Source organism: Salvelinus sp. IW2-2015, linkage group LG4q.1:29, assembly GCF_002910315.2.
Source record: "Salvelinus sp. IW2-2015 linkage group LG4q.1:29, ASM291031v2, whole genome shotgun sequence".
In the NCBI taxonomy this organism is placed as follows: Eukaryota; Metazoa; Chordata; class Actinopteri; order Salmoniformes; family Salmonidae; genus Salvelinus; species Salvelinus sp. IW2-2015.
Window position 1 is genome coordinate 74,498,266 of NC_036842.1, and position 27,810 is coordinate 74,526,075.

The 27,810-nt window shown below is 42.8% G+C and overlaps 1 protein-coding gene across 1 annotated transcript; it reads left to right on the plus strand.

Moving 5' to 3' along the window:
• hgfb (hepatocyte growth factor b) lies at positions 1-27,810 on the plus strand (the record flags this gene model as incomplete). The annotated part of the gene is made up of 17 exons (XM_070439789.1): positions 1-248; positions 3,858-3,970; positions 4,372-4,486; positions 9,414-9,556; positions 10,770-10,888; positions 13,113-13,233; positions 14,273-14,438; positions 14,910-15,043; positions 16,004-16,091; positions 22,168-22,304; positions 22,406-22,438; positions 22,545-22,650; positions 22,818-22,892; positions 22,998-23,147; positions 23,253-23,359; positions 23,463-23,605; positions 23,728-27,810. Coding segments are annotated over 17 exons (2,178 nt in total), but the record flags the coding sequence as incomplete, so codon positions are not given.

A 27,810-nucleotide genomic window follows, 5' to 3' on the forward strand; every position in this document is an offset into this window, starting at 1 on the left:
CTCAGTCCTGATGGGAACATCAATACAGCCTCACTGGCCAGGGGCTGGACACTGCATTCAACACCTTCATTTCATACTGTGTGTGTGTTAGAGTGCAGGAGGAATGCATTACAGGACTACCAGAGGAGTGATGGCGTGAGATTGGTCCAACTGCCTGACTCTGCCCTCCATACCAAAAGCAGGAAGTTGAGCATTGTGAAGTGTGCCCGTGGTTGCAGCCGCAACAAGATACTGCTCTTCACTTGCAGGTAGGTGTGGTGCCTATGTGACCAACTCCTGGGTATAGCAACAATTTCTGTGCCTGCAGCTTCACATGCTGTGTGTCTAAGACCATGTTTACATGCAAACCAATATCCCGGTATTATTCGGGATACTGAAGTATTCTGTTTTTGAGTTGATGCAAATAAACCTATCCCGTTTACAATAATCCAAAACAGTTTGTGTCCCGGTTATGAGAAACCCAGACAAATGCYTGGGATAGGCTGATCTAAGATGGGATAGTGTGGGATGTAAACATCTTATCCTGTTTACTGTTGTTTTTGTTTAACATATCATGTGTGTTGTGTGATGATGTTTTATCTGATTGTCAAACCACTTCAAAAAGTATGCTACCCACACAGTTTTATTCCCCATAATAATTTAGCCTACTATAATTAATTTCCTATAATTTACTACTAGCAACTTTCACCCCTAATTTAGACAAGTTTCTGCTTATAATTTACAACATTTGGTAGGCCATATTATAATTTCCGACATTTGGTAAGTAATTTGTTTGTCAAATATAGTTTGAAACATGGAACTTCTCTTCAGTCTTAACTTGTTGCCCCAGAAGACTAAATAAAGTAGTGCTCACCGGTAACAGTGGCGGTAGGTGCTGTTTAAGATGAGGGAGGACGATTATTTTTTAATGAGCATGGCCTTATTTCTATTACAGCATATTGGATGACTGTCATTCATATTCCATTCACCCAGTWYAATGTAACATCAATAGGTTCAGGCTACTGCACGGTACTAACATACTATACCCATCATGAGGTTGCTACAACCTAGCCTATGAATGAAAGTTTACAATGTAGGTGCACAGGTCAAGAGAAATTGAGTAATCAAGGTGACAGACATTGACACATTAAATACCGCATAGCACCATCTTGCCTGCATCTAGCTGATCTAGTGTGTAATCATTAGTCCAACAGTTGCAAACGAGAGTTTCTATTGGACAGATTCAGGTATGTTTATCCCTGTTTTGTTCAGTTTGCTTCCATTTAAGAAATGTTTTTCAACAGAATTTGCAATATGAATACACCCCTGATCACASGCAATCACAGTTCACTTTCATAGCAGACAGATCGTTTCATAAATCCTTCTCTCATCTATGCACTCTCCTCCTCTCACCTTTTCCCTTCGCTTGTGGACTCCAGTGCACAATACATTACCTYTCCAAGCCAAACCTTAATTTCATAACCGCTAACAACTACACACAGCCTACATCATTGTCACCATTTTAGCTAATGTCAAGGCAACAACATAGCTACTAGAACTAACACGTTAGTAAACCCGCTACAATCATGCAGTAGGAAAATTGCAATTGGCTCAGAACATGGCAGCACGGATRGCCCTYKGRYRTACACAGAGAGCTRATATTAATAATTTGCATGTCAATCTTTCCTGGCTCAAAGTGGAGTAGAGATTGRCTTAATCAATACTTCTATTTACAGTACCTTGCAAAAGTATTTGTGTTTTTCCTATTTTRTTGCATTACAACCTGTAATTTAAATWGATTTTTATTTGRATTTCATGTAATGGACATACACAAAATAGTMCAAATTTGTGAAGTGAAATGAAAAAAATTACTTGTTTAAAGAAATGTAGAAAAATTCTAAACGGAAAAGTGGTGCGTGCGTGCSTATTCACCCCCTTTGCTATGAAGCCCCTAAATAAGATCTGGTGCAACCAATTACCTTCAGAAGTCACATAATTAGTTAAATAAAGTCCACTTGTGCAATCTAAGTGTCACATGATCTGTCACATGATCTCAGTACATATACACCTGTCTGAAAGGCCCCAGAGTCTGCAACACCACTCAGCAAGTGGCATCACCAAGCAAGCGGCACCATGAAGACCAATGAGCTCTCCAAACAGGTCAGGGACAAAGTTGTGGAGAAGTATAGATCAGGGTTGGGTTATAAAAAAATATCAGAAACTTTGAACATCCCAYGGAGCACCATTAAATCCATTATTTAACAATTGAAAGAATATGGCACCACAACACACCTGCCAAGAGAGGGCCGCCCACCAAAACTCACGGACCAGGCAAGGAGGGCATTAATCAGAGAGGCAAAAAGAGACCAAAGATAACCCTGAAGGAGCTGCAAAGCTCCACAGCGGAGATTGGAGTATCTGTCCATAGGACCACTTAAAGCCATACACTCCACAGAGCTGGGCTTTAYAGAAGAGTGGCCAGAAAAAAGCCATTGCTTAAAGTGTTCGCCAAAAGACATGTGGGAGACTCCCCAAACATATGGAAAAAGGTACTCTGGTCAGATGAGACTAGAATTGAGCTTTTTGGCCATCGAGGAAAACGCTATGTCTGGCGCAAACCCAAGACCTCTCATCACCCAAGAACACCATCCCCACAGTGAAGCATGGTGGTGGCAGCATCATGCTGTGGGGTAAGATAAGACTTCAGTTAGTCTTGGATGCATATTTTATGTGGTTGAAATACTGTTTGCTTGCAAAACAGTTTCAAAGATAACACATTACATGCGCATTCACAATTTCTCTATAGAGATGCTGAAAAATATATWTATTTCTCCACTCCTGTTCCTGAGACAAAATTAACGTATGTTGTATAATTTCAGTTAATATTATATTAGGCTACATGTGAGAGGTTATAGRCCTACGGTCAGTGTCAAGATTTCAGTTACTATTCCCATTTACCCATATGAACTGAGGAATATTCTGTTTATTCATGAAAGGAATACTCATGAGTGGGATATCAAAGGTGCAAATGGCTTATCCAAAATAAGACCTTAAGTGGGATATGAGCTACTATCCGGAAACACTGTCCGTATGTAAATATGGTCTATGACAMCTGTCAAGAGTTGTTTTCCACCTGTAGTTAGATATTGTCGCTGTCAAACTTTTCATTAATTAAATGCAGTAACTCCCTTCATTTCATGACTCTAGAACCAAGAAAATGTATTCAAAATAGCTGCTGAATTTTCATAATTGTATTTTCAATAATGGGAAAACATGGTACTTTTTWAAATTTCCTGAAAMGTTTATGTTTTGGAGAAAATATGTTTTCATCAGACAGCGACAATATACTGTATTTGTTGTCCAAGCCAGTATGACACAATCCCCTGGCCTTCTTTGGCAGCAGCCCAAACTCTATATAGTAAACATGTGAGGGTTGGAGCCAATTCCATTTCAATTCCAGTCAATTCAGGAAGTACACTGACATTAAAATTATCTTCAATGCTTTTCAATGAGGAACATTTGGAATTAGAATTTGGTTTTCTTTTGATTGCCTTCTAAATGGAATTGTTCCCAACCCTGCTTACTGTATTACCCTACCACTCTGAAATRAGAAGTTTGGTTTCCCTTAGTGTCTTTCAGCAGCAAAATGAGTCTGGTATGCATGTCTAGGTTTCCCCTGACAGACTCAGTCTCCTTTCAGCAGTAGCAGGCTTGGGGTCAATCCTATTTCAATTCAGGACACATACTGTATTATCTGCATGTTAATAATAAGTCGCTTTGGATAAACATGACTGCTAAATGATTATATTACATAAATCAATCAATATTTCCCTCCATCCCTTCCTTCTCTCTCTCTCTCTTTCTCTCTATCTATCTAGAGCGTTCTTGTATGATCAGAAAAACAGGAAATGCCAGTGGCTGTCGTTTGACAGGAACTCACCAGGAGTCCAAAGCCAACACGACTTCAACTACCAACTCTACCAGAAGAAAGGTATTGTACACTATCTCCCTGTCTCTCTCTCTCGTTCTGTTCTCCAGCCCTCTCTCCCTGTCTCTCTCTCTCGTTCTGTTCTCCAGCCCTCTCCCCCTTTCTCTCTCTCCGGCAGTAGAAAGGCACTGCTTACACGTGTTTAAAGTGTCTCTTTCTCCTTGTTCTCATCAGAGTTTGGTACCTGGGTAAGTAATGTTATGTATGTGTAGAGTAAAATGGAACAGTATGGGGGATGTGAGACCCGTCCTAACATGCTCTGTCAGATGCTCTATGCTATGTCAGATGAGAAAAACAGAAATGTTTTTACAAACACAGTCCTTTTTTTGTTGGCTGTCCTCTCTCTCTCCCTCTCTGTCCCTCTCTCTCTGTCTCTCTCTCTCTTGTTCTCTATCTCTTTCTAGCYTATGTGCAGGAGTGCATAGTGGGGACAGGAGTGAACTACAGAGGGAGAAGGTCTGTAACGGCCAGTGGAATCAGGTGCCAAGCCTGGGCCTCTCCTTTCCCTCATGAACACAAGTAAGCTAGAACCTGTGATTGTGCATGTGGTGTGTGTGTGCGCCTGTGTGCATGTRTGTAGAGTGATACATTGGCTGGTGATTAGTCTTAAGGGGCCAGTCATTCATCAGTACTAGTCCTCTCTGACCTCACTCTAACACTTTACACAGCCTGGGATCATTTCCTGTTTTAGTCTCACTGTTTATGTAGGGTGTGTGTGTGTGTTCAAGAGAGTTTATACTGTAGTAAAACCTGTTAATTAAGTGATAAAAACCTGAGAGAGAGAGAGAGAGAACACAGGGAGAGAGAGGACACAGGGAGAGAGGACACAGGGAGAGAGAGAGGGAGACCAGGGACACGGGAGAGAGGGAACACAGGGACACAGTTGGAGAGAGAGGACACAGGGAACACACGGAGAGAAGGAGGACACAGGGACAAGGGGAGAGGACACAGGGAGAGAGAGAACACAGGGACACAGGGAGAGAGAGGACACATGGAGAGAGACAGCTCGTGACAGAAGTTCATTAGAGTAGCACAACCATCCACTCCCTCCTCGTTCTTCCTCTCGTTCTCCTCTTACCTCGCGCTTCTCTTTTCTCCTGCCTTTCTTCCCTGTGTAATCAAATCAAATGTTATTTGTCACATGCGCCAAATACAACCTTACAGTGAAATGCTTACTTACAAGCCCTTAACAAACAATGCAGTTTTAAGAAAAAAAAAGTGTTAAGAAAGCATTTACTAAATAAACTGAAGTAAACAATAAATCAATTAAAGTGAAAAAAAATAAGAAAATACAAAAATAACAAATATTTCAAATGAACTTCTAATGAACTTACTTATGAATGGCACCAGACGGGRTGACTGACGTTTTACGGGCTCCTAACCAGCTGTGCTTTTTTTGTTTGTTTTTTCACATTGTCTGTAACGTATTATGTACATAAGAGACGGTAGCAGCAACTTTATGAGAGAAAAGAGCTTCTGGACATCAGAACAGCGATTACTCACCTCCAACTGGACAAAGCTCTCCCTCGCCCTCCATTTGGCAAATCTGACCATAACTCCATCCTCCTGATTCCTGCTTACAGGCAAAAATAGATATATTTATTAAAAAAAGGTATTTGTCACATGCGCTGAATACAACAGGTGTAGACCTTAGTGAAATGCTTACTTACAAGCCCTTAACCAATAATGCAGTTTTAATAAAATACCTAAAAAAAGTAAGAGATAAGAATAACAAATGATTAAAGAGCAGCAGTAAATAACAATAGTGGGGCTATATACAGGGGGTACCGGTACAGAGTCAATGTGCGGGGGCACCGGTGTCGAGGTAATTGAGGTAATATGTACATGTAGGTAGAGTTATTAAAGTGACTATGCATAGATAATAACAGAGAGTAGCAGCAGCGTTCCAGCTATGACTAGGGTGACTGGAATCTTTGACAATTTTTATGGCCTTCCTCTGACACCACATGGTATAGAGGTCCTGGATGGCAGGAAGCTTGGCCCCGGTGATGTACTGGGCCTTACGCACTACCCTCTGTAGTGCCTTGCGGCCTTGAGGCCGAGCAGTTGCCATACCAGGCAGTGATGCAACCAGTCAGGATGCTCTCAATGGTGCAGCTGTAAAACCTTTTGAGGATCTGAGGACCCATGCCAAATCTTTTCAGTCTCCTGAGGGGGAATAGGTTTTGTCGTGCCCTCTTCACGACTGTCTTGGTGTGCTTGGACCATGTTAGTTTGTTGGTGATGTGGACACCAAGGAACTTGAAGCTCTCAACCTGCTCCACTACAGCCCTGTCGATGAGAATGGGGGCGTGCTCAGTCCTCCTTTTCCTGTAGTCCACAATCTTCTCCTTTGTCTTGATCACGTTGAGGGAGAGGTTGTTGTCCTGGCACCACACGACCAGGTCTCTGACCTCCTCCCTATTGGCTGTCTCATCGTTCTCAGTGATCAGGCCTACTACTGTTGTGTCATCATCAAACTTAATGATGGTGTTGGAGTTGTGCCTGGCCATGTAGTTATGAGTGAACAGGGAGTACAGGAGGGGGCTGAGCACACACCCCAGATGGGCCCCCGTGTTGAGGATCAGCGTGGCGGATGTATTGTCACCCACCTTTACCACCTGGGGGCAGCCCGCCAGGATCCAGTTGCAGAGGGAGGTGTTTAGTCCCAGGGTACTTCGCTTAGTGATGAGCTTTGAGGGCACTATGGTGTTGAACGCTGAGCTGTAGTCAATGAATAGAAATCTCACACAGGTGTTCCTTTTGTCCAGGTGTGAAAGAGCAGTGTGCAGTGCAATAGAGGTTGCATCATCTGTGGATCTGTTGGTGCGGTATGCAAATTGGAGTGGGTCTAGGGTTTCTGGGATAATGGTGTTGATGTGAGCCATGACCAGCCTTTCAAARTATTTCATGGCTACAGATGTGAGTGYTACAGGTCGGTAGTCATTTAGACAGGTTACCTTAGTGTTCTTGGGCACAGGGACTATGGTGGTCTGCTTGAAACATGTTTGTATTACAGACTCAGACAGGGAGAGGTTGAAAATGTCAGTAAAGACACTTGCCAGTTGGTCAGCGTATGCTCTGAGTACACGTCCTGGTAATCCGTCTGGCCCTGCGGCCTTGTGAATGATGACCTGTTTAAAGGTCTTACTCACATCAGCCGCGGAGAGCGTGATCACACAGTCGTCCAGAACAGCTGATGCTTTCATGCATGTTTCAGTGTTAATTGTCTCGAAACGAGCATAGAAGTTATTTAGCTCGTCTGTTAGGCTAGTGTCACTGGGCAGCTCTCGGCTGTACTTCCCTTTGTAGTCTGTAATACTTTACAGGCCCTGCCACATCCGACGAGCGTCCGAGCCAGTGTAGTACGATTCGATCTTAGTCCTGTATTGATGCTTTGCCTGTTTCATTGTTTATCGGACGACATAGCGGGATTTCTTATAAGTTTCCGGGTTAGAGTCCTGCTCCTTGAAAGCAGCAGCTCTAGCCTTTAGCTGTGTGCGGATGTTGCTTGGAATCCATGGCTTCTGGTTGGGATATGCCAGTGACTGATGTGGTGTACTCCTTAATGCCATCGGAAGAGTCCCGGAACATATTCCATACTGTGCTAGCAAAACAGTCCTGTAGTTTAGCATCTGCTTCATCTGATCACTTTTTTATAGACTGATTCACTGGTACCTCCTGCTTACATTTTTGCTTGTTAGCTGGAATCAGGAGGTTAGAACTATGGTCAGATTTGCCAAATGGAGGGTACAGGAGAGCTTCGTATGCGTCGCTGTGTGTGGAGTAAAGGTGGTCTAGAATTGTTTTCCTTCTGGTTGTTAATTTAACATGCTGATAGAAATTAGGTAAAACTGATTTAAGTTTCCCGGCATTAAAGTCCCCGGCCACAAGGAGCGCCACCTCTGGATGAGCGTTTTCMTGTTTGCTTATGGCGGTATMCAGCTCATTGAGTGTGGTTTTAGTGGCAGCATCAGCCTGTGGTGGTATGTAGACAGCTATGAAAAATACAGATGAAAACTTTCTTGGTAGATAGTGTTGTTTACAGCTTATCATGAGATACTCTACCTCAGGCAAGGAAAACCTCGAGACTTCCGTAGATATCGTGCACCAGCTGTTGTTTACATAAATGCATAGGACCCGCCCTATGTCTTACCAGAGGCTGCTGTTTTGTCCTGTCGATAGTGTATAACCTGCCAGCTGTATGTTCTTAATGTCGTCGTTCAACCACGACTCGGTGAAGCATAAGATATTACAGTTTTTAATGTCCCGTTGGTAGGATAAACGTACTTTGAGTGTGTCCCATTTATTTTCCAGCGATTGAACGTTAGCTAGCAGGATGGAAGGCATGGGTACATTAGCCACTCGTCGCCTGATCCTCACAAGGCACCCTGATTTCCTTCTCCAGCGAATAACGGGGATCTGGGCCTGGTCGTGTGTCTGTATTATATCCCTCCCGTCCGACTCATTGAAGAAGAACTCTTTGTCCAGTTTGTGGTGAGCAATCGCAGTTCTGATGTCCAGAAGCTCTTTTCGGTAATTAGAGACGGTAGCAGCAACATTATGTACACAACAAGTTACGAACAACGTGAAAAAACAAACAAAATAGCTTGGTTGGTTAAGAGCCGATAAGACGGCAACCTTCCCGTCCGGCACCATCACAAGGAGGTACCAATGACTCGCTCAATATGGAAGTGGCCCAATGACGAGGATGCTATGCTACAGGACTGTTTTGCTAGCACAGACTGGAATATGTTCCGTGATTCATCCGATGGCATTGAGGAGTATACCACCACAGTCACCGGCTTCATCAATTAATGTATTGAGGACTTTGTCCCCAAAGTGACCGTACTTACATATTCCAACCAGAAGCCATGGATTACAGGCAACATCCGCACCTAGCTAAAGGCTAGAGCTGCCGCTTTCAAGGAGTGGGACACTAATCCGGACGCTTATAAGAAATCCCTCTAAGCCCTCAGATGAACCATCAAACAGGAAAATCGTCAATACAGGACTAAGATTAAATCCTACTACACCGGCTCTGACGCTCATCGGATGTGTCAGAGTTCTGTTAAGGCTTGGTATGTCAAGCAATTACAGCTAAATTGTGTGCATGTGTGCTTTATCAGTGAGTTTACACTGGGGCACCCACACATTACCATATGTTGCATTATGTTGCCTAGCTCTGTGCCTTCCAAATTGTTTCAGCTGTGACCCATATAAATCCTTCCAATTGATCATGTGAGTCAGCAAACAAAACCACAATTGAATTGTTCCTCAGTCAATACGTAGATGTGTATGACTCAAGGTTATTTAGTAACACATGGCCTGTTCTACGCTCCACCTTGGAGATTTCCCTTCTGCCTTTCAACTCTGCACCAGAATGAGAATATGTTTGTGATTGAGTGAGATATTGATGAACACTGAAGTTCTTCTCTCCCTCAAGTTTCCTACCGAGGAGGAACAGGAAGAAGGAGCTGACAAACAACTACTGTCGTAACCCTGACAACGCTATTTCAGGACCATGGTGCTTCACTACAGACCCCAACATCAGACACCAGGACTGTGGAGTACCTGAGTGCTTACAAGGTAGGACACACACACACACACGCACACACACACACACACACACACACACACACACACACACACACACACACACACACACATTGACCACTGCCAACAACTAGTGGCTCTAACATGGTGGATTCTCTCCCTCAATGCCCCTCATTGGTCTCCACTTAACTGTGGCAAACTGCAACCAAGTGGAATATCAGGTGCGTTCTCAGTAATGTAGTAATTATCCAACTGTTTGTGATGGTATTGGCCTGAATTGCTGCATGCAGAAGTGTGATTCAGTTTATGTTGTCGATTCTCATTTAATCTTTCCCTGGCTTTGTTAACTATTTCAACCCAAAGGGACTCCGTCTGCTTTTTTGCTTTTCAGTCTATACATAACCCATGTTCCTAGTGGGGATTCTTACTCTAGTAGGTCACTTAAATGGCTTTAACTTTAGGCATGGAGCAGTTTTCCCACCACAGCCCATGTTCTTTTACAGTGCACCATTTAACTGTACTGTAATCCCTTCTCCCTGTGGCACTGGATCATGGCCTGTGGTATCTAGAACTGGATCACACAAACTGTCACAGGAGAAATCACTGTTTCTCAGATAGTGTCTAGAGGACAAATGTCCTCTGTGGATAATACAATGTATCTAGTTAATAAACCGCTGACAGTGATGTGATAAGATGTGTATGAAATACACAGGACTACCAGAGATGTGTGTGGGAGGGAGGAATCCACAAGGTTGTTATAAGAGTCTGAGGAAATGTAATGGGTCTGTGTTGTAATGGGAATGTGTGCTTTGGTCCAAAGAAAAATGACTGGAAAGGTTGATTTGAAAGAAAGTTTCCAGTAATGAGGAACACTGGACATCCAAACACAACACAAACCCACACACACACACACACACACACACAACACACACACACACACACACACACACACACACACACACACACACACACACACACACACACACACACACACACACACACACACACACATAATGGAATAGTAGACTCATAAACATCTGTTTCTAATCTGCTCTGCTGTTTACACTGCTCCACACACACACACACACACACATACACACTGAATGTTGACTCATTGACTTAAGGGAGACATTTTACATGAACTTTTAAAAAGATGGGACAATTATACAGAAACTATTTTGGTATTGCATGTAGTATTTATGTATTATCTGCATAAATAATGTCCATGGCGCGTGTGTGTGTCCAGTGGAGTGTTTGAGCTGTAATGGGGAAAGTTACAGAGGTCCCATGGATCACACCGAGACGGGACGGGAGTGTCAACGCTGGGACCTAGAGGAACCACACAAACACCTCTTCCACCCAAGAGGTAACACACACACGCATGCATACACGCACACACACACATGCGTACACACTCAGTATGAGGTTAAATATTAATTACAGAAACACAAGGATGACTAAAGACTGTTAACGAGTCTAACACTAATCCACACCACATGCTGCTGGAGCAGGACACACACACACACCCTTCAACCTGTGATGAAGAGGTTCTCAGTACCTCTGAGGCTCTGTTAGTATGCCTGGAGGAGGAATGAGATGCAAAACACTGCAGTGGACCAGTGTACTCCGCCCATGGAGGCCCTATGCCAACACAACATACTTATTGCCATGATCGTTATAAGGAGTGGACCAAGATGCAGCGTGGTATGGTTCCATCCTCTTTATTATGAAGTGAAACTCAAAGAAAACATAAATGCACAAAACGAAATGTGAAGCTGCTATAGTGCTCACAGGCAACTATACAAAGTCAAGATCCCACAAAGCACAAAGGGAATGGCTGCCTAAATATGATCCCCAATCAGAGACAACGATAAACAGCTGCCTCTGATTGGGAACCATAACAGGCCAACATAGACATATAAACACCTAGATGACCCACCCTAGTCACACCCGACCTAACCAACATAGAGAATAAAAAGCTCTCTATGGTCAGGGCGTGACACTTATAGATACACACACACACACACACAAACGTATGGAGACGCACGCACACACACACACACACCGCATTCCCACTTTGCTCACTGCTCATACAGTTGAAGTCGGAAGTTTACATACACCTTAGCCAAATACATTTAAACTCAGTTTTTCACAATTCCTGACATTTAATCCTAGTAAAAATCCCCTGTCTTAGGTCAGTTAGGATCACCACTTTATTTTAAGAATATGAACTGTCAGAGTAATAGTAGAGAGAATGATTTATTTCAGCTTTTATTTCTTTCATCACATTCCAAGTGGGTCAGAAGTTTACATACACTCAATTAGTATTTGGTAGCATTGCCTTTAAATTGTTTAACTTGGGTCAAATGTTTCGGGTAGCCTTCCACAGCTTCCCACAATAAGTTGGGTGAACTTCGGCCCATTCCTCCTGACAGAGCTGGTGTAACTAAGTCAGGTTTGTAGGCCTCCTTGCTCGCACACACGCTTTTTCAGTTCTGCCCACACATTTTCTATATGATTGAGGTCAGGGCTTTGTGATGGCCACTCCAATACCTTGACTTTGTTGTCCTTAAGCCATTTCGCCACAACTTTGGAAGTATGCTTTGGGTCATTGTCCATTTGGAAGACCCATTTGCGACCAAGCTTTAACTTCCTGACTGATGTCTTGGTCATTATGAACAAACAGTCTATTTTTGTTTCATCAGACCAGAGGACATTTCTCCAAAAAGTACGATCTTTGTCCCATGTGCAGTTGCAAACCGTAGTCTTGTTTTTTATGGCGGTTTTGGAGCAGTGGCTTCTTCCTTGCTGAGCGACCTTTCAGGTTTTGTCGATAAAGGAATTGTTTTAATGTGGATATAGATACTTTTGTACCTGTTTCCTCTAGCACCTTCACAAGGTCCTTTCCTGTTGTTCTGGGTTGATTTGCACTTTTCGCACCAAAGTACGTTCATCTCTAGGAGACAGAGCGCGTCTCCTTCCTGAGCGGTATGACGGCTGTGTGGTCCCATGTTGTATACTTGTGACTATTGGTTGTACAGATGAACGTGGTATCTTCAGGCATTTGGAAATTGCTCGCAAGGATGAACCAGACTTGTGGAGGTCCACAATTTCTTTCTGAGGCCTTGGCTGATTTCTTTTGATTTTCCCATGATGTCAAGCAAAGAGGCACTGAGTTYGAAGGTAGGCCTTGAAATACATTCACAGGTACACCTGCAATTGACTCAAATGATGTCAATTAGCCTATCAGAAGCTTCTAAAGCCATGACATCATTTTCTGGAATTTTCTAAGCTCTTTAAAGGCACAGTCAACTTAGTGTATGTAAACTTCTGACCCACTGGAATTGTGATACAGTCAATTATAAGTGAAATAATCTGTCTGTAAACAATTGTTGGAAAAATGACTTGTGTCATGYACAAAGTAGATGTCCTAATCGACTTGCCAAWACTATAGTTTGTTAACAAGAAATTTGTGGAGTGGTTGAAAAACAAGTTTTAATGACTCCAACCTAAGTGTATGTACATTTTCTGACTTCAACTGTATCTGTCCCAATGACTTGTTGAAATCCTTCTCTTCTGTTTGGGTTGTAGGTATCCTGATAAAGGCCTAGATGACAACTATTGTAGGAACCCAGATGGACGTCAACGACCGTGGTGTTTCACCCTGGATGCACACACATCCTGGGAGTACTGCAACATCACAGCCTGCCGTGAGTGTGTGTGGGTGTGTGTGCATGCGTATGTATGTGTGTGTGGTGTGACTAACTACTCCAAACGTACAGCTTCCTGTACCTGTCATTCCACCCCCCCCCCCTCTCTCTCTGATTGGATAAGGCAGAGGAATGCGGTTTTGAGCAACACACGCACACACTCATTCCCAGTTATGACATGGCTAATAGACTGTGTGTTTATTTTAGGCTCTATCACAACCGGCCGCTATTGAGTCCCATAGGGCGGCGCACAATTGGCCCAGCGTTGTCTGTGTTTTGCCTGTGTAGACTGTCATTGTAAATAAGAATTTGTTCTTAATTGACTTTCCTAGTTAAAAGGTTTTTAAAAAAGTGAGCCTATAGAAGGTTGATGGAGAACAACACTTTAAAGCTGTGTGAGTGTGTTTGTTGTTTTTTTGTTTGGCACTTCTCTGCTCTGTTAGTCAGCAGCACTGGAACTGGGGCTTTACCAGATAGCATCTTACCGGTTGGACTCGCTCTCTCTTTGTCTCTGTGATACAGGCCTTGGAAGTCAACCCAGTCCAGTTTTATGGTCTAACCCTTAAACGTTGTGTTAATGAAACCAAGGCAGAAAGAAAGACAGAGAAACAAAGAGTTGTATTGCTTTGGCCTTTTCTATTCCCTGGTCCTGTCTTTATAATCCTCACCAGTAGCACTCTATTTTTAGACAGATCCACAAAATACTGTGTTTAGATTGTGGAGAGACAAAAGCTGCCGCGTGTATTTGTGTACAAAATTTATCAGCGTTGTTTCCTTGTTATTTCAGTTTAATCAACTACATGACTGCAATATAATCTATAGAAAATATAGGCATTTTTGTCCAAGTCAGTCTTGTTCTTGCTACTGTGTCTGAGTGGCACAGTGGCCTCAAGGAGAAGCTGGTGTAGTTTAACAGATGGTACAGGTGATATGGCTATATTTAACCATTTCCCTCTCTCTCTCTCTCTCTCTCTCTCTCTCTCTCTCTCTCTCTCTCTCTCTCTCTCCTTCACTGTCTCTTTCTCTTTGCCTCTCTCAGCCTCAGACAGTGTGGGAGAGGTAGATGTGACTACTAGGTGTTTCTGGGGTCGAGGTGAGGGCTACAGAGGGACAGTAGCAGTAACACCCAGTGGGGTGACCTGTCAACGCTGGGACTCACAGTACCCCCACAACCACACATACATACCCCAGGACTATCGCTGCAAGTGAGTGACCCACACTTGTACGGACACACATCGACAACCCTACACACACTATATTACATGTTGAAGGGCAACTTCACCACTTTTCAACCTCATATTCAAGTATAACGTTAACAAGTTATTCCCAATGACATCATCATAAGTGAAAACATTTAAAACAGTGATTTTCAAACACTATGAGATTCGTGGTGACGTGGGTAGCCAGAAAATACCCTCCCTCTGGCTAGAAACTCACTGCAGGTTTTGGAAATCACCGTTTGTCTTACTTTTAATCCTACCCTTTGATATCACAGAGAATATTTTTTTTTAAACCTTTCTTCTCATCTTTTTAACCACAGATCGTAGAAACATGCCGCTTTCACATATGTAGACACTGGTTTGGTGCTGGAGATAATGAATAGGAGGTTAAAAAAGGGTGGAGTTGCACTTTAACTTGTTTAGAGAATATATCTTTATTGTGTGTGTGTGTTGCAGAGACCTGAGGGAGAACTACTGCAGGAACCCTGACGGCCTTGACCTCCCATGGTGCTTCACTTCAGACCCTGACGTTCGCAAGGCATTCTGCACCAACATCCCCCGCTGTGGCACACAGAATACTGAACCCCATGGTGAGAGCCTAGCATAATCAAAACCACAGTAGTCCCCTGAGCTAAAGCCTATAGCTCCAGGAACTAATACAGGTTTTCAGGTCTCAGACAATGGTAGTGCAATGGACATTTACTGCTTTTGGTTAAACTAACATGTGAAGGGGTGGTGGGTAGCTTAGCGGTTATAGCATTGGGCAAGTAATCAAAAGGTCACTGGTTCAAATCCTGAGCGACTACGTGAGAAAAATCTGCCGATGTGCCCTTGAGCAAGGCACTTAACCATAATTGCACCTGTAAGTCGCTCTGGATGAGAGCGTCTGCTAAATGATGTAAATGTAATAGGTTTCTGGCTCCTAAACATTTTTATTTTGACCATGCAAAATAGATGGATTCCTCCAATTTGTAAGTCGCTCTGGATAAGAGCGTCTGCTAAATGACTTAAATGTAAAATGTAAATGATGCAGATATATTTTCTCTGAATAATAATATACTTGGCATTAGTTCAGTGTTGTCCCTGAAGAATGATCTCCTGAGAAACTTATAAAGTATGTTTCTATAGAAGTATTACTGAAGGACTCTGGGATTCACAGGCCACTGCACATAAATAAACTAGCTCTGACAGGGTTACAACATCGCTCTGTCCCATTGGACAGTGCGGAGAAGAGGCTCTGTCCCATTCGATAGAGAGGACAAGGAAGCTGTGTCCCATTGGATCGTAAGTGGATCTGGAATACAGATTCTTTAGGGTTGTGTTTTTCTCACACTCAGATGAGAATCTCGGAGATGGGACAGTTTTGTGATTGGTGTTTTGTGGTCATGTTCTGGTATACCAGTCAGGACAGCAGAGATTGTATAGTTTTAATACCATATTTCCCTGGGGTTGGTGTGGTCTGTAGCATTCTGACTTGTTTTACAGTAACATAAATATGTTTTCATATTTTATTATGCTGGTATCATACTGTACGTGTGTGTTTGTTCCAGACTGCTACGAGGGCAATGGAGAGAGCTACAGAGGAGAGGTGTCAAGGACCAGGTCAGGTCTTCCCTGTTCCCTCTGGAGAGACCACAGGTAACAAAACCACATGCTACACATCTGCGAGTGTGTTGTGGGGGGGGGCATAGATGGGAGTAGGGCTGTGGTGGTCATTACATTTTGTAAGCTGGTGATTGTCGAGGAAGTAACTGCCGGTCTCACGGTAATTGACTGTAAATTAACATAAACACGTTTAGCATAACCTGGCTTCCACGCATTGCCTACAAGCCACTGATGCAGATCTTTGGAAAATCTATATTTTCAAGTCTAATAAATCCGTTTAATATAGCCTACACCATCACAATAAATCCATGATTTATTTGGGATTTTTTGTGAGAAACGTGCAGACAAGATTTGCTTAGAATGCCGTGGCATTATTTTATAGTATGAAGAATACAATTGAACATGCTGTATGCTGTTCTGCCTGCGGCTATAGAACCCTGACCTGTTCACTGGACGTGCTGCCTTGAACTGCTGTTTTCGACTCTCTCTACCGCACCTGCTGTCTCTAACTCTGAATGATCGGCTATGAAAAGCCAACTGACATTTACTCCTGAGGTGYTGACCTGTTGCACCCTCTACAACCACTGTGATTATTATTATTTSACCCTKCTGGTCATCTWTGAACATTTGAACATCTTGGTCATGTTCTGTTMTAATCTCCACCCRGCACAGCCAGAAGARGACTGGCCACCCCTAAGAGCCTGGTTCCTCTCTAGGTTTCTTCCTAGGTTCCAGCCTTTCTAGGGAGTTTTTCCTAGCCACCGTGCTTCTACATTACATTTACATTACATTTAAGTCATTTAGCAGACGCTCTTATCCAGAGCGACTTACAAATTGGTGCATTCACCTTATGACATCCAGTGGAACAGCCACTTTGCATTGCTTGCTGTTTGGGGTTTTAGGCTGGGTTTCTGTATAGCACTTTGTGACATCGGCTGATATTAAAAAGGGCTTTATAAATACATTTGATTGGCTTTATAAATACATTTGATTCAATTTGATTGAATAAAATAGAAAGGATATTTTCTCCAAATGATTTCCAATGGAGTGCGCTCATGCAGCTATTCAAAAAAACAGGTCCTCCTGTATGCTTAATTTAGAGTTATTTATGCAACTTTAGTTGTGATACAAACGTTGGGCTATATGTTTTGATTTGTAGTACATGCGACTCTAATGATGAGTTGAAAAAAGTTGCATCAAAGGCATGAGCTCTTTGTTTCTTGTGCAGGCTGTGCACACTTTATCAGTCTCTCATTCACAATTTGTCAAGCACTTGATAATATTCTCACAAGGCCTCGAATTTCCCGACAGCATCCCACATGTGTGGCTGTAATGCCCCCTAAAAAATTATATGCCTTTTGCGGCCAAAGTGGCCGATGTGCCTATGAGGTAAATATAATCATTAAGATTCCCTTCTACCGGCTGCGTGCTCCGAAGCATCTCTCACATGGCTCTCTCAGATATCTCAATTCTTATTAGCCAATGCCCGTCACCTGATCGGGTCCTTCTCACAGGCATCTGAGCTCCGAAGTAGGCTACAAGTGAAGACAGACACATCGGGCAACTGCCTTCTTATAGAATTCCGAGGCACATATTGAAGATGTTGGAAGAACTGTCCACATTTACTTTTTTATCAGCCAACAAGATGAGTAGGTCTAACAAACAGCAAAAGTTCTAGCTTATGTCAATCTACTATTCCCCATAGTACATAACTTGACCTATTCTATTGGTCAACTTGTCCTTCTGTGCGAGAAATAAATAAATCCCAAATKAATACAACCACTGCATCAAAAACAATGTAAAAGCAATGAGGCTGATGCAACAGATCAGAATGTTTAGCATAAAATGTTAATAAACTATTAGACTATTTGTTCACATTATAAGCCAGCAGTGCTCCCACTGCTGTAGGCTATAAGTGCGAATGTTCCAAAATGCAATTAGCGGGAAAACACATTCTCAAAAGTGACCGCAAATGTAATTATGCATGTAATGCTTTATTATAAATGTCAATTTTTATGGTAAAATCATCTTCCCCAAACTTGAAACTCACACGCCACATATGAGCCAGTTTAGGCTCTACACCGGTTATAAAGTGGATTAATGTGCCTAATTTTAAGTAGTTATTTGGGCACTTTAGTTGATACAAACCTTATCATAAAAAATATAGGCCAATGGGATAGGCTACATGAGGTGTGCGACTATACGTTGAAAAAGTCGCAAAAAAAAGATATGTGCTGTTTCTTGCCTAACTGCACATGCTGTGCATCATTCACAAGTGATAATATATCTTTCACAAGTGATAGGCTAATATTGTCACCCATCAGACTATTCTTAATTTAATCTTGTCTTTACATACAGTACCAGTCAAACGTTTGGACACACCTACTCATTCCAGGGTTTTTCTTTATTTTTACTGTTTTATACATTGTAGAATAATAGTGAAGACATCAACACTATGAAATAACACATATGGAATCATATAGTACACCAAAAAATAGTTAAACAAATTCTTCAAAGTAGCCACCCTTTGCCTTGATGACAGCTTTGCACACTCTTGGCATTCTCTCAACCAGCTGAGGTATGAGGTAGTCACCTGGAATGCATTTCAATTAACAGGTGTGCCTCATTAAAAGTTCATTTGTGGAATTTATTTCCATCTTATTGCATTTGATCCAATCAGTTGTGTTGTGACAAGAAAGGGGTTGTATACAGAAGATAGCCCTATTTGGTAAAAGACCAAGTTCATATTATGGCAGGAACAGCTCAAATAAGCACACAGAAACGACAGTCCATCATTATTTAAGACATGAAGGTCAGTCAATCTGGAACATTTCAAAAATGTTGAAAGTTTCTTCAAGTGCAGTCGCAAAAACCATCAAGCGCTATGATGAAACTGGCTCTCATGAGGACTGCCACAGGAAAGGAAGACACAGAGTTATTTAGAGTTACCAGCCTCAGAAATCAGCAATTAACTGCRCCTCAGACTGCAGCCCAAATAAATGCTTCACAAAGTTCAAGTAACAGACACATCTCAACAGCAACTGTTCAGAGGAGACTGCGTGAATCAGGCCTTCATGGTCGAATTGCTGCAAAGAAACCACTACTAAAGGACACCAATAAGAAGAAGAGACTTGTTTGGGCCAAGAAACACGAGCAATGAACATTAGACCGGTGAAAATCTGTCCTTTGGTCTGATGACATACGGATGATCTCCGCATGTGTGGTTCCCACTGTGACGCATGGAGGAGGTGTGATGGTGTGGTGGTGCTTTGCTGGTGACAGTGTCTGTGATTTATTTAGAATTCAAGGCACACTTAACCAGCATGGCTACCACAGCATTCTGCAGCGATAGGCCATCCAATCTGGTTTCCGCTTAGTGGGACTATCATTTGTTTTTCAACAGGACAATGACCCAAAACACACCTCCAGGCTGTGTACGGGCTATTTGACTAAGAAGGAGATGGATGGAGTGCTGCATCAGATGACCTGGGCTCCATAATCACCCGACCTTAACCCAATTGAGATAGTTTGGGATGAGTTGGACCGCAGTGAAGGAAAAGCAGCCAACAAGTGTTCAGCATACTACCGTTCAAAAGTTTGGGGTTTTACTACTTTTGCACACACTGTACATAGATTTTTCTATTGTGTTATTGACTGTACGTTTGCTTATCCCATGTGTAACTCTGTTGTTTTTGTCGCACTGCCTTGCTTTATCTTGGCCAGGTCGCAGTTGTAAATGAGAACTTGTTCTCAATTGGCCTACCTGGTTAAATAAAGGTGAAATAAAAAATTATCATACATTTTTTTTTAGAAGTGTCCTTGTTTTTGAAAGAAAAACATTTTTTTTTGTTCGTTAAAATAACATCAAATTGATCAGAAATACAGTGTAGACATTGTTAATGTTGTAAATGACTATTGTAGCTGGAAACAGCAGATTTTTTTATGGAATATCTACATAGGCGTACAGAGGCCCATTATCAGCAACCATCAATCCTGTGTTCCAATGGCACGTTGTGTTAACTAATCCAAGTTTATCATTTAAAAGGCTAATTGATCATTAGAAAACCATTTTGCAATTATGTTAGCACAGCTGAAAACTGTTGTTCTGATTAAAGAAGCAATAAATCTGTCCTTCTTTAGATTAGTTGAGTATCTGGAGCATCAGCATTTGTGGGTTYGATAACAGGCTCAAAATGTCCAGAAACAAATAACTTTCTTCTGAAACTCGTAAGTCTATTCTTGTTCTGAGAAATGAAGGCTATTCCATGCGAGAAACTGAATATCTCGTACAACGCTGTGTACTACTCCCTTCACAGAACAGCGCAAACTGTCTCTAACCAGAATAGAAAGAGGAGTGGGAGGCCCCGGTGCACAACTGAGCAAGAGGACAAGTACATTAGAGTGTCTAGTTTGAGAAACAGACGCCTCAACTGGCAGCTTCATTAAATAGTACCCGCAAAACACCAGTCTCAATGTCAACAGTGAAGAGGTGACTCCGGGATGCTGGCCTTCTAGGCAGAGTTCCTCTGTCCAGTGTCTGTGTTCTTTTGCCCATCTTAATCTTTTGTTTTTATTGGCCAGTCTGAGATATGTCTCTTTCTTTGCAACTCTGCCTAGAAGGCAAGCATCCCAGAACGTTGCCATAATTTTGAATGGTAGTGTTTGTGGGAACTCCTTCAAGACTTTTGGAAAAGCATTCCAGGTGAAGGTGGTTGAGAGGATGCCAAGGGTGTGCAAAGCTGTCATCAAGGCAAAGGGTGGCTACTTTGAAGAATCTCAAATGTAAAATATATTTTTGGGTTACTACATGATTCCATATGTGTTATTTCATTGTTTTGATCGCTTCACTATTATTCTACATTGTAGAAAATAGTAAAAAAATAAAGAAAAACCCTTGAATGAGTTGGTGTGTCCCAACRTTTGACTGGTACTGTATACTAAATAATGTGTGAAATTAGTTTTGATTTAGAATGAACCATTATCATGCACCTGTCTCAGAACAGAGGCAGGGAAAAAATACATGTAATCTATGCACTTAGTGAATGGAGGACGCTTTTCCCGTGGTTCATTTTCATGCCAGCCATGTAGGCTATACTCCTGTTTTAAAGTGAAGCAATGTGCTTAATATTAGGAAAGTTGAGAAATAAATATAGTAGCCCTAGCCTATAGAAAGCTGATGGGATCCTCCTCTTTTTAATAGAGGCCATCAATTGCATAGCCTATAGAAATGTTGCACAACATGAGCTAATGGGTTCTCATGAAGTGTTTGATTTGACTTTCGATCACATTTACATTGGTGTCAGAGTGATTAGAGGGACAATAGAGTGTGGAGTACCAGGCAGTTAGCAAGTTTGGAATTTGACTGCGGTCATGACTCATGACTGCCGGTGTGGTAATACGGCCACCATAACAGCCCTAAAATGGAGTGCCCTATTCAGAAACACATGGTTGAACCTAAGAGGTCATGGGGGAGTTAACCTGTAGCTGACATGTGGTCAAGTCATATTGGTCTAACAAAGAGTCAGAGCCTGGCTTTTCTCAAGGAGAGAAAAACTGGTCCATTACTCCACTCCACTGTAACGTATGGTTGAGTGGGTGTGTAATAAAGCATCTGGAGGACACGCTGCAGGCTTCCTCTGACCCTGAGCCTCTTCCCTTCTCGGAATACTTCAAAGCCAATCGGTTCCTCTGCTTGGCTCCCGCCCAGAGGTCAGAGGTCAGCAGTTATTGTTTATGTTAGAGAGACTCAGACGGATCACTCTCTCAGCACGCACGCACACGCACCTTGTGCGTTGGTGATTGGTCTTCCTCTGAATTCCCCTATTATCATCCTGGAATGTCTGGAAAGGAATTATGTTGGTGACGTTCCAAACATTACGATTGTTGACCTGTGTCACTGTAGGTGTGTGTGTGTGTGTGTGTGTGTGTGTGTGTGTGTGTGTGTGTGTGTGTGTGTGTGTGTGTGTGAGAGAGAGAGAAAGAGAGGGAGAGAAAGAGAGATGGGTAAAGAGAGAGAGGCCATACACAGCTGTGTCTCCTCTCATTATGATGGGCTGACAGTCTGTCTTTAACCGTCTCCAATGCTCTCCTTTGCTTTAATTGTGTGTAGTTGGGACAGAGATGCAGCGGTGCTGACTGTGGGACAGGAGGGGAGTTTCTGTAGGAACCCAGACAGAGACACATACGGCCCCTGGTGTTACACTAACAGCACTGCTATACCCTGGGACTACTGCAGCGTCAAACCATGTGAGTCATACACACACACACACACACACAACCCTGCTAGTGGCATTTTCACTGTGTTGTCACTGAGACATCTATCTTGTGTTTCATCCTCTGTCATACAGGTGAACCATCAGAGAACACCATTCCACAGAGAGGTCAGTCGCTCTACTCCGCCTCCTGGTTTTCATGTTTTCATCTTGTACTTCTCTCTGGGTATAAAATGGTTGTTTCAACATAGTTCCCTCTTTCTCAACTTGTCAGTGGAGGTGTCCAAGGTGTCATGTTTCATCCATAAGACGACCAGGATAGTAGGAGGAGCTCCAATTGCCATTACAGATGGAAGCTGGATGGTCAGCATACAGAAAGGGTACACACACACAAACACACATAGACACACAATTGGCTTTGCATCTCTGTATTCTATAGGTGTAAACTGCTCTTGTGGCAGATGTATAGACCATCTGTCCCAGTGTTGGAGTTAGCGAAGGTTCATCGCCAGTGTGTGATATCATGTGTGTTGTGTTCCTTCACCAGGTCCAGTCACTGGTGTGGAGGTTCTCTTATACGGGAGGAATGGGTTCTCACTGACAGACAGTGTTTCTCCTCATGGTATCTGGACCTCTCTCTCCCTCTCAATATTTATTTTTAGCTCTTTTCCTTTCTTCCTCTGTACCTATTTCTTTACTATACTTACATCTACCTGTCTCCACCCAGTGTTCCAGACCTGAGTGAGTACCGTGTTTGGTTGGGTGTGTCAGACCTCCGTGGCTCGGCTCCTAACGGCACCTTCAAACAGGAAGTCTCCATCTCCCATGTGGTCTGTGGTCCTGAGGGCTCCAACCTGGCCCTCATACGGCTGGCCAAGTGAGTGCATAAACAGAAATATACAAACACAGCTGGTCGTTTTACATAGTGTTCTACTCCTGAAATAACTTTTTGTTGATATGATTATGTCTTTGTCTCTATAAGGCCTGCCCTCCCTGCAGACAGTGTTCACACCATTCAGCTGCCGGTGGCTGGGTGCTCTATTGCTGAGGGTACGATGTGTAGCATGTATGGATGGGGTGAAACCAAAGGTACACACACATACCATAATACCCATCAGGATTTTATCATCTAGATAAGGAACTGGTTATTCATTAGCTCTACTGATCAAAATCTCCCCCTTCTCTCTCTCAGGGACGGGTCATGAGGGTGTACTGAAGGTGGTCCATCTACCCATGGTCAGTAATGAGAGGTGTAGAGAACAACACAGAGGGAACCTCCACATCACAGACACCAAGATCTGCGCTGGGGGGAGGAGGGACGAGGGGGTTTGTGAGGTAAGGAGGCTGGTGAACTGCTAATGAAATGTTCTGCACTTAAACACTTGAAAAGAGTTTACCCTCACCAGGAGAGTACTATATGTCCTTACTAATGTATGTTTTATGTCTCTCACCGTCAGAGGGACTATGGCGGCCCCTTGGTGTGCCAGGAAGGAGAGAGCAGGGTCATAGTGGGGGTCAGTGTCCATGGCAGAGGCTGTGCCCGTGCCAATCGGCCTGGCATCTTCATCAACGTCCCCTTCTACACCCAGTGGATCCACAAGGTGTTCCGACACTACCCCGAACCTCAGATCAACTAGGCACTACCCTCAGATCAACTAGGCACGACCCTCAGATCAACTAGCCACGACCCTCAGATCAACTTGGCACTACTCTCAGATCAACTTGGCACTACCCTTAGATCATCTAAATATCAAATAGAGATAAACCTTTATCCCATCATCAATTAGAGACTCACTCGACCCCCCTTGATATAGATACACATTGTTGTCACTACTCTTACCTGTGGCTCAGTCACGTAAGGATCAACTGAGTCCCTGTGCATTTGAAAGGGGGAAAATCCAGCCATACAGAAAAATATCAAACGCTACTCAACACGTGATTCTGGAGTTCAGACTCACGGGCTTCTATATGTCTTTGGAGTGGACCTGTGAAGTGGAATGTAATTGTGTTGATCAGACTGCTGGATTGATCCTTTAGATAATATAAATATGTAGTGTTACAAACATGCTACTAAGGACAACGGAGGTGTGGATATGTGGTTGGCCAACCACCATGTCCTGAAGCTGGTAAGGTTTGGATGTTCAGGACTCGTATTGTACACAATCAGTAAGAATCTGTAGACAATGTGGTAATAGGGGAGAGTGGGGTAAATTGAGACACCTCTTGTTTCTARGAAACCATATACAAAATTAATAATGTGACCACATTTTTAGGAAGAGGTCATCATTTCATGGAGTCAGAAGGAAGAAACCACCACCACAAAGTAAATTGAATGTATTGTGTTACAGGTTTCATGATGCTTGTATCTAAACCAAAGTACATGTACATCAGTTGGGGTCTTTATAAGCTACAATATGAGGTCCTAAACCTAGCATGAAAGTGCATCCTTGTAGCTGTGTGGACTAATATAATCAAAATGTTTGCCTTGGGGTAAGTTGAGCCAATGGCCACCATACCCCATACAAATGATGATTACATTTGGTCAGTTTTATGCATAATATGCATAGTATTTTTGCAATGTGTCATGCATATAAACTCATGATAGTGCATTTGTATTATTACAGAGCAGACATCATCATGCCCCTTGTATACAAAAGTAAAACAAGCAGGGGTCTACCCGCCTTGAGTTTCTTCAGAGAGCAGCCAAGGAAGTGAGAGAAGGGAAGGAGTCAATTTGAGCAGCAGAAAAGGATGGAAAAAATTGTCCTTATGACACTGAAGAGGTACATTGACTATCAGCAAGGCTATGACAGAGTAGCAGAGGCACACAAGGTCTCATCTGATGACATGGAGTTTCAGCCTGCTGATCATATCAAGAATCTGGCCTTAAATGCAGAGAACTGGCACAACTGGCACATACGAATTGGCACATTGAAGTAACATCTCTATCCCAGGCAACTGGTCAAGAAATGGAAGGGTCAGTGATATTGAACAGAGAGATCTATATCTGAATGTAGGCATACATTTAAGATATACACTATACCACACCCCCATTCCATTTATTAAACTTTGACCTACCAGCACCATCACCCACTATCACAGGTCACCATCACCCACCTACCTCAAGGCGGCTCAACTGACCTTGTTCCTATGCTCAACTTACCCCATACCCGGGGTAAGATGTGCCAAAATACCACCTTTTTTGGACAAGCTATGTTTTCAAAACTTATGTTTCCATGAATTCTGATTATTTCCAGGGATACACAACATCCTGAAATACACTACAAAAGTGTGCTCATCAAACATCTCATTCGAAAATCATGGGCATTAATATGGAGTTGTTCCCCCCTTTGCTGCTATAAAAGCCTACACTCTTCTGCGAAGGCCTCCCACTAGATGTTGGAACGTTGCTGCTGGGACCTGCTTTCATTCAGCCAATAGAGCATTAGTGAGGTCGGGTAGTGATGTTGGGCGATTAGGCCTGGCTCGCAGTCGGCTTTCCAATTCATCCCGAAGGTGTTCGATGGGGTTGAGGTCAGGGCACTGTGCAGGCGAGTCAAGTTCTTCCATACCGATCTCGTCAAACCATTTCTGTATGGACCTCACTTTGTGCACGGGGGCACTGTCATGCTAAAACAGGAAAGGGCCTTCCCCAAACTGTTGCCACAAAGTTGGAGGCACAGAAGCTGTAGCGTTAAGATTTCCCTTTACTGTAACCAAGGGGCCTAGCGCTAATCATAAAAAACAGCCCAAGACCTTTATTTCTCCTCCACCAATCTTTACATTTGGCACTATGCATTCAAGCTGGTATTGTTCTTCTGGCATCTGCCAAACACAGATTTGTCCATCGGACTGCCAGATGGTGAAGCGTGATTCATCACTGCAGAGAACACATTTCCACTGCTCCAGAGTCCAATGGCGGTGAGTTTTACACTACTCCAGCTGGTGCTTGGCATTGCGCATGGTGATCTTAGGCTTGTGTGTGCCTGCTCGGCCATGGAAACCCATTTCATGAAGCTCCTGACGAACAGTTATTGTGCTGACGTTGCTTCCAGAGGCAGTTTGGAACTCKGTAGTRAGTGTTGCAACCGAGGAAAGATGATTTTTAAGTGTTATGCGCTTCATCACTCGGCGGTCCCGTTCTTTGAGCTTGTGTGGCTTACCACTCTGCGGCTGAGCCATTATTGCTCCTAGAACTTTGTACTTCACAATAACAGCACATACAGTTGACCGGGGCAGCTCTAGCAGAGCAGAAATTGGATGAACTGACTTGTTGGAAAGGTGGCATCCTACTGTATGACGGTGCCACATTGAAAGTTACTGAGCTCTTCAGTAAGGCCATTCTACTGCCAATGTTTGTTTATGGAGATTGCATGGTTATGTGATTGATTTTATACACCTGTCAGCAACGGGTGTGGCTGAAATAGCTAAATCCATTCATTTGAAGGGGTGTCCACATACTTTTGTGTATAAATAGTGTATATGGTAGAAACAATACTATTTTTCCCTTGACATAGTGATGCTGAATGTAAACGTTTTTGGCTCAACCTACCCCAATCTCCCCTACACTTGATTCCTGAAGTTACTTGAATGTACTGAAAATCAAAAGGCAGTAGCTCTCCACTTCTGTAGTGTTCTTCTGTAGGGCACTGTCAAGGTCACTAAAGCACAGCTCTGTACTTCTTATGGCCTTATGAGGGCATTATATACTGTACTATGCCAATAAGTGTCACAGTGTAAATAGTTTGCTGAGTGTGACTCTAACACTCGGAATGTGATATTGGTCTTATAGACCTGTGAGAGGATGGTGAAGTTGGCCTTTTAGGAATATGGAAAGATCAATATGAAGCCATTGAATGTAAATATGTTTTATTTCTGTATATGTACAGTATTTTAAAGGTAAAMGGGAATGGATTGCAACTCCAAGCCTTGCCAGTATCCTCTTACCCTCTCCCCTCCTTTCTTTCTATTTCCACTTCTCTCTTCATCTCTCCTCCCCGCCTCTCTTACTGCAGTAATGTATTCTGTTTGATAAACACACATAACTCATTACCACAGGCCAGTATGACTGATTCCGTGTGTGTGTGTGTGTGTGTGAATTGTATTGGAGTGAGTTATATTCCCTCCCCTCCCACAGCCTCTGGCAGACATCCAGTAACTCTCTACTCTGGAAATTAACTTTCACAGAATCTGTTACTGCAAACTGTTACCGAAATGGAGGTGTACTGTATTTTTTATGTTATCATTGTGGAAGTATTAGCCTCTATATCTATCACACGTTGGTCTGACTATTTCACCTGGGAATGTGAGGAGTCAAACAAGTAGGCCCACTTTATAGCTTTTCTTATATTTCATGCATTTGTATTTGAACATTTAGTGAAGTTGTATTCTGTGTGTGTGTGTGTGTGTGTGTGTGTGTGTGTGTGTGATGCTGCTATACAATGTTACATTATCTGTACCTGTATACTCTAGGCTACTGTACATGTATTGTTTTTAATTTGAATACTCAATTTCAATACAGTACTATCATATACATGTAA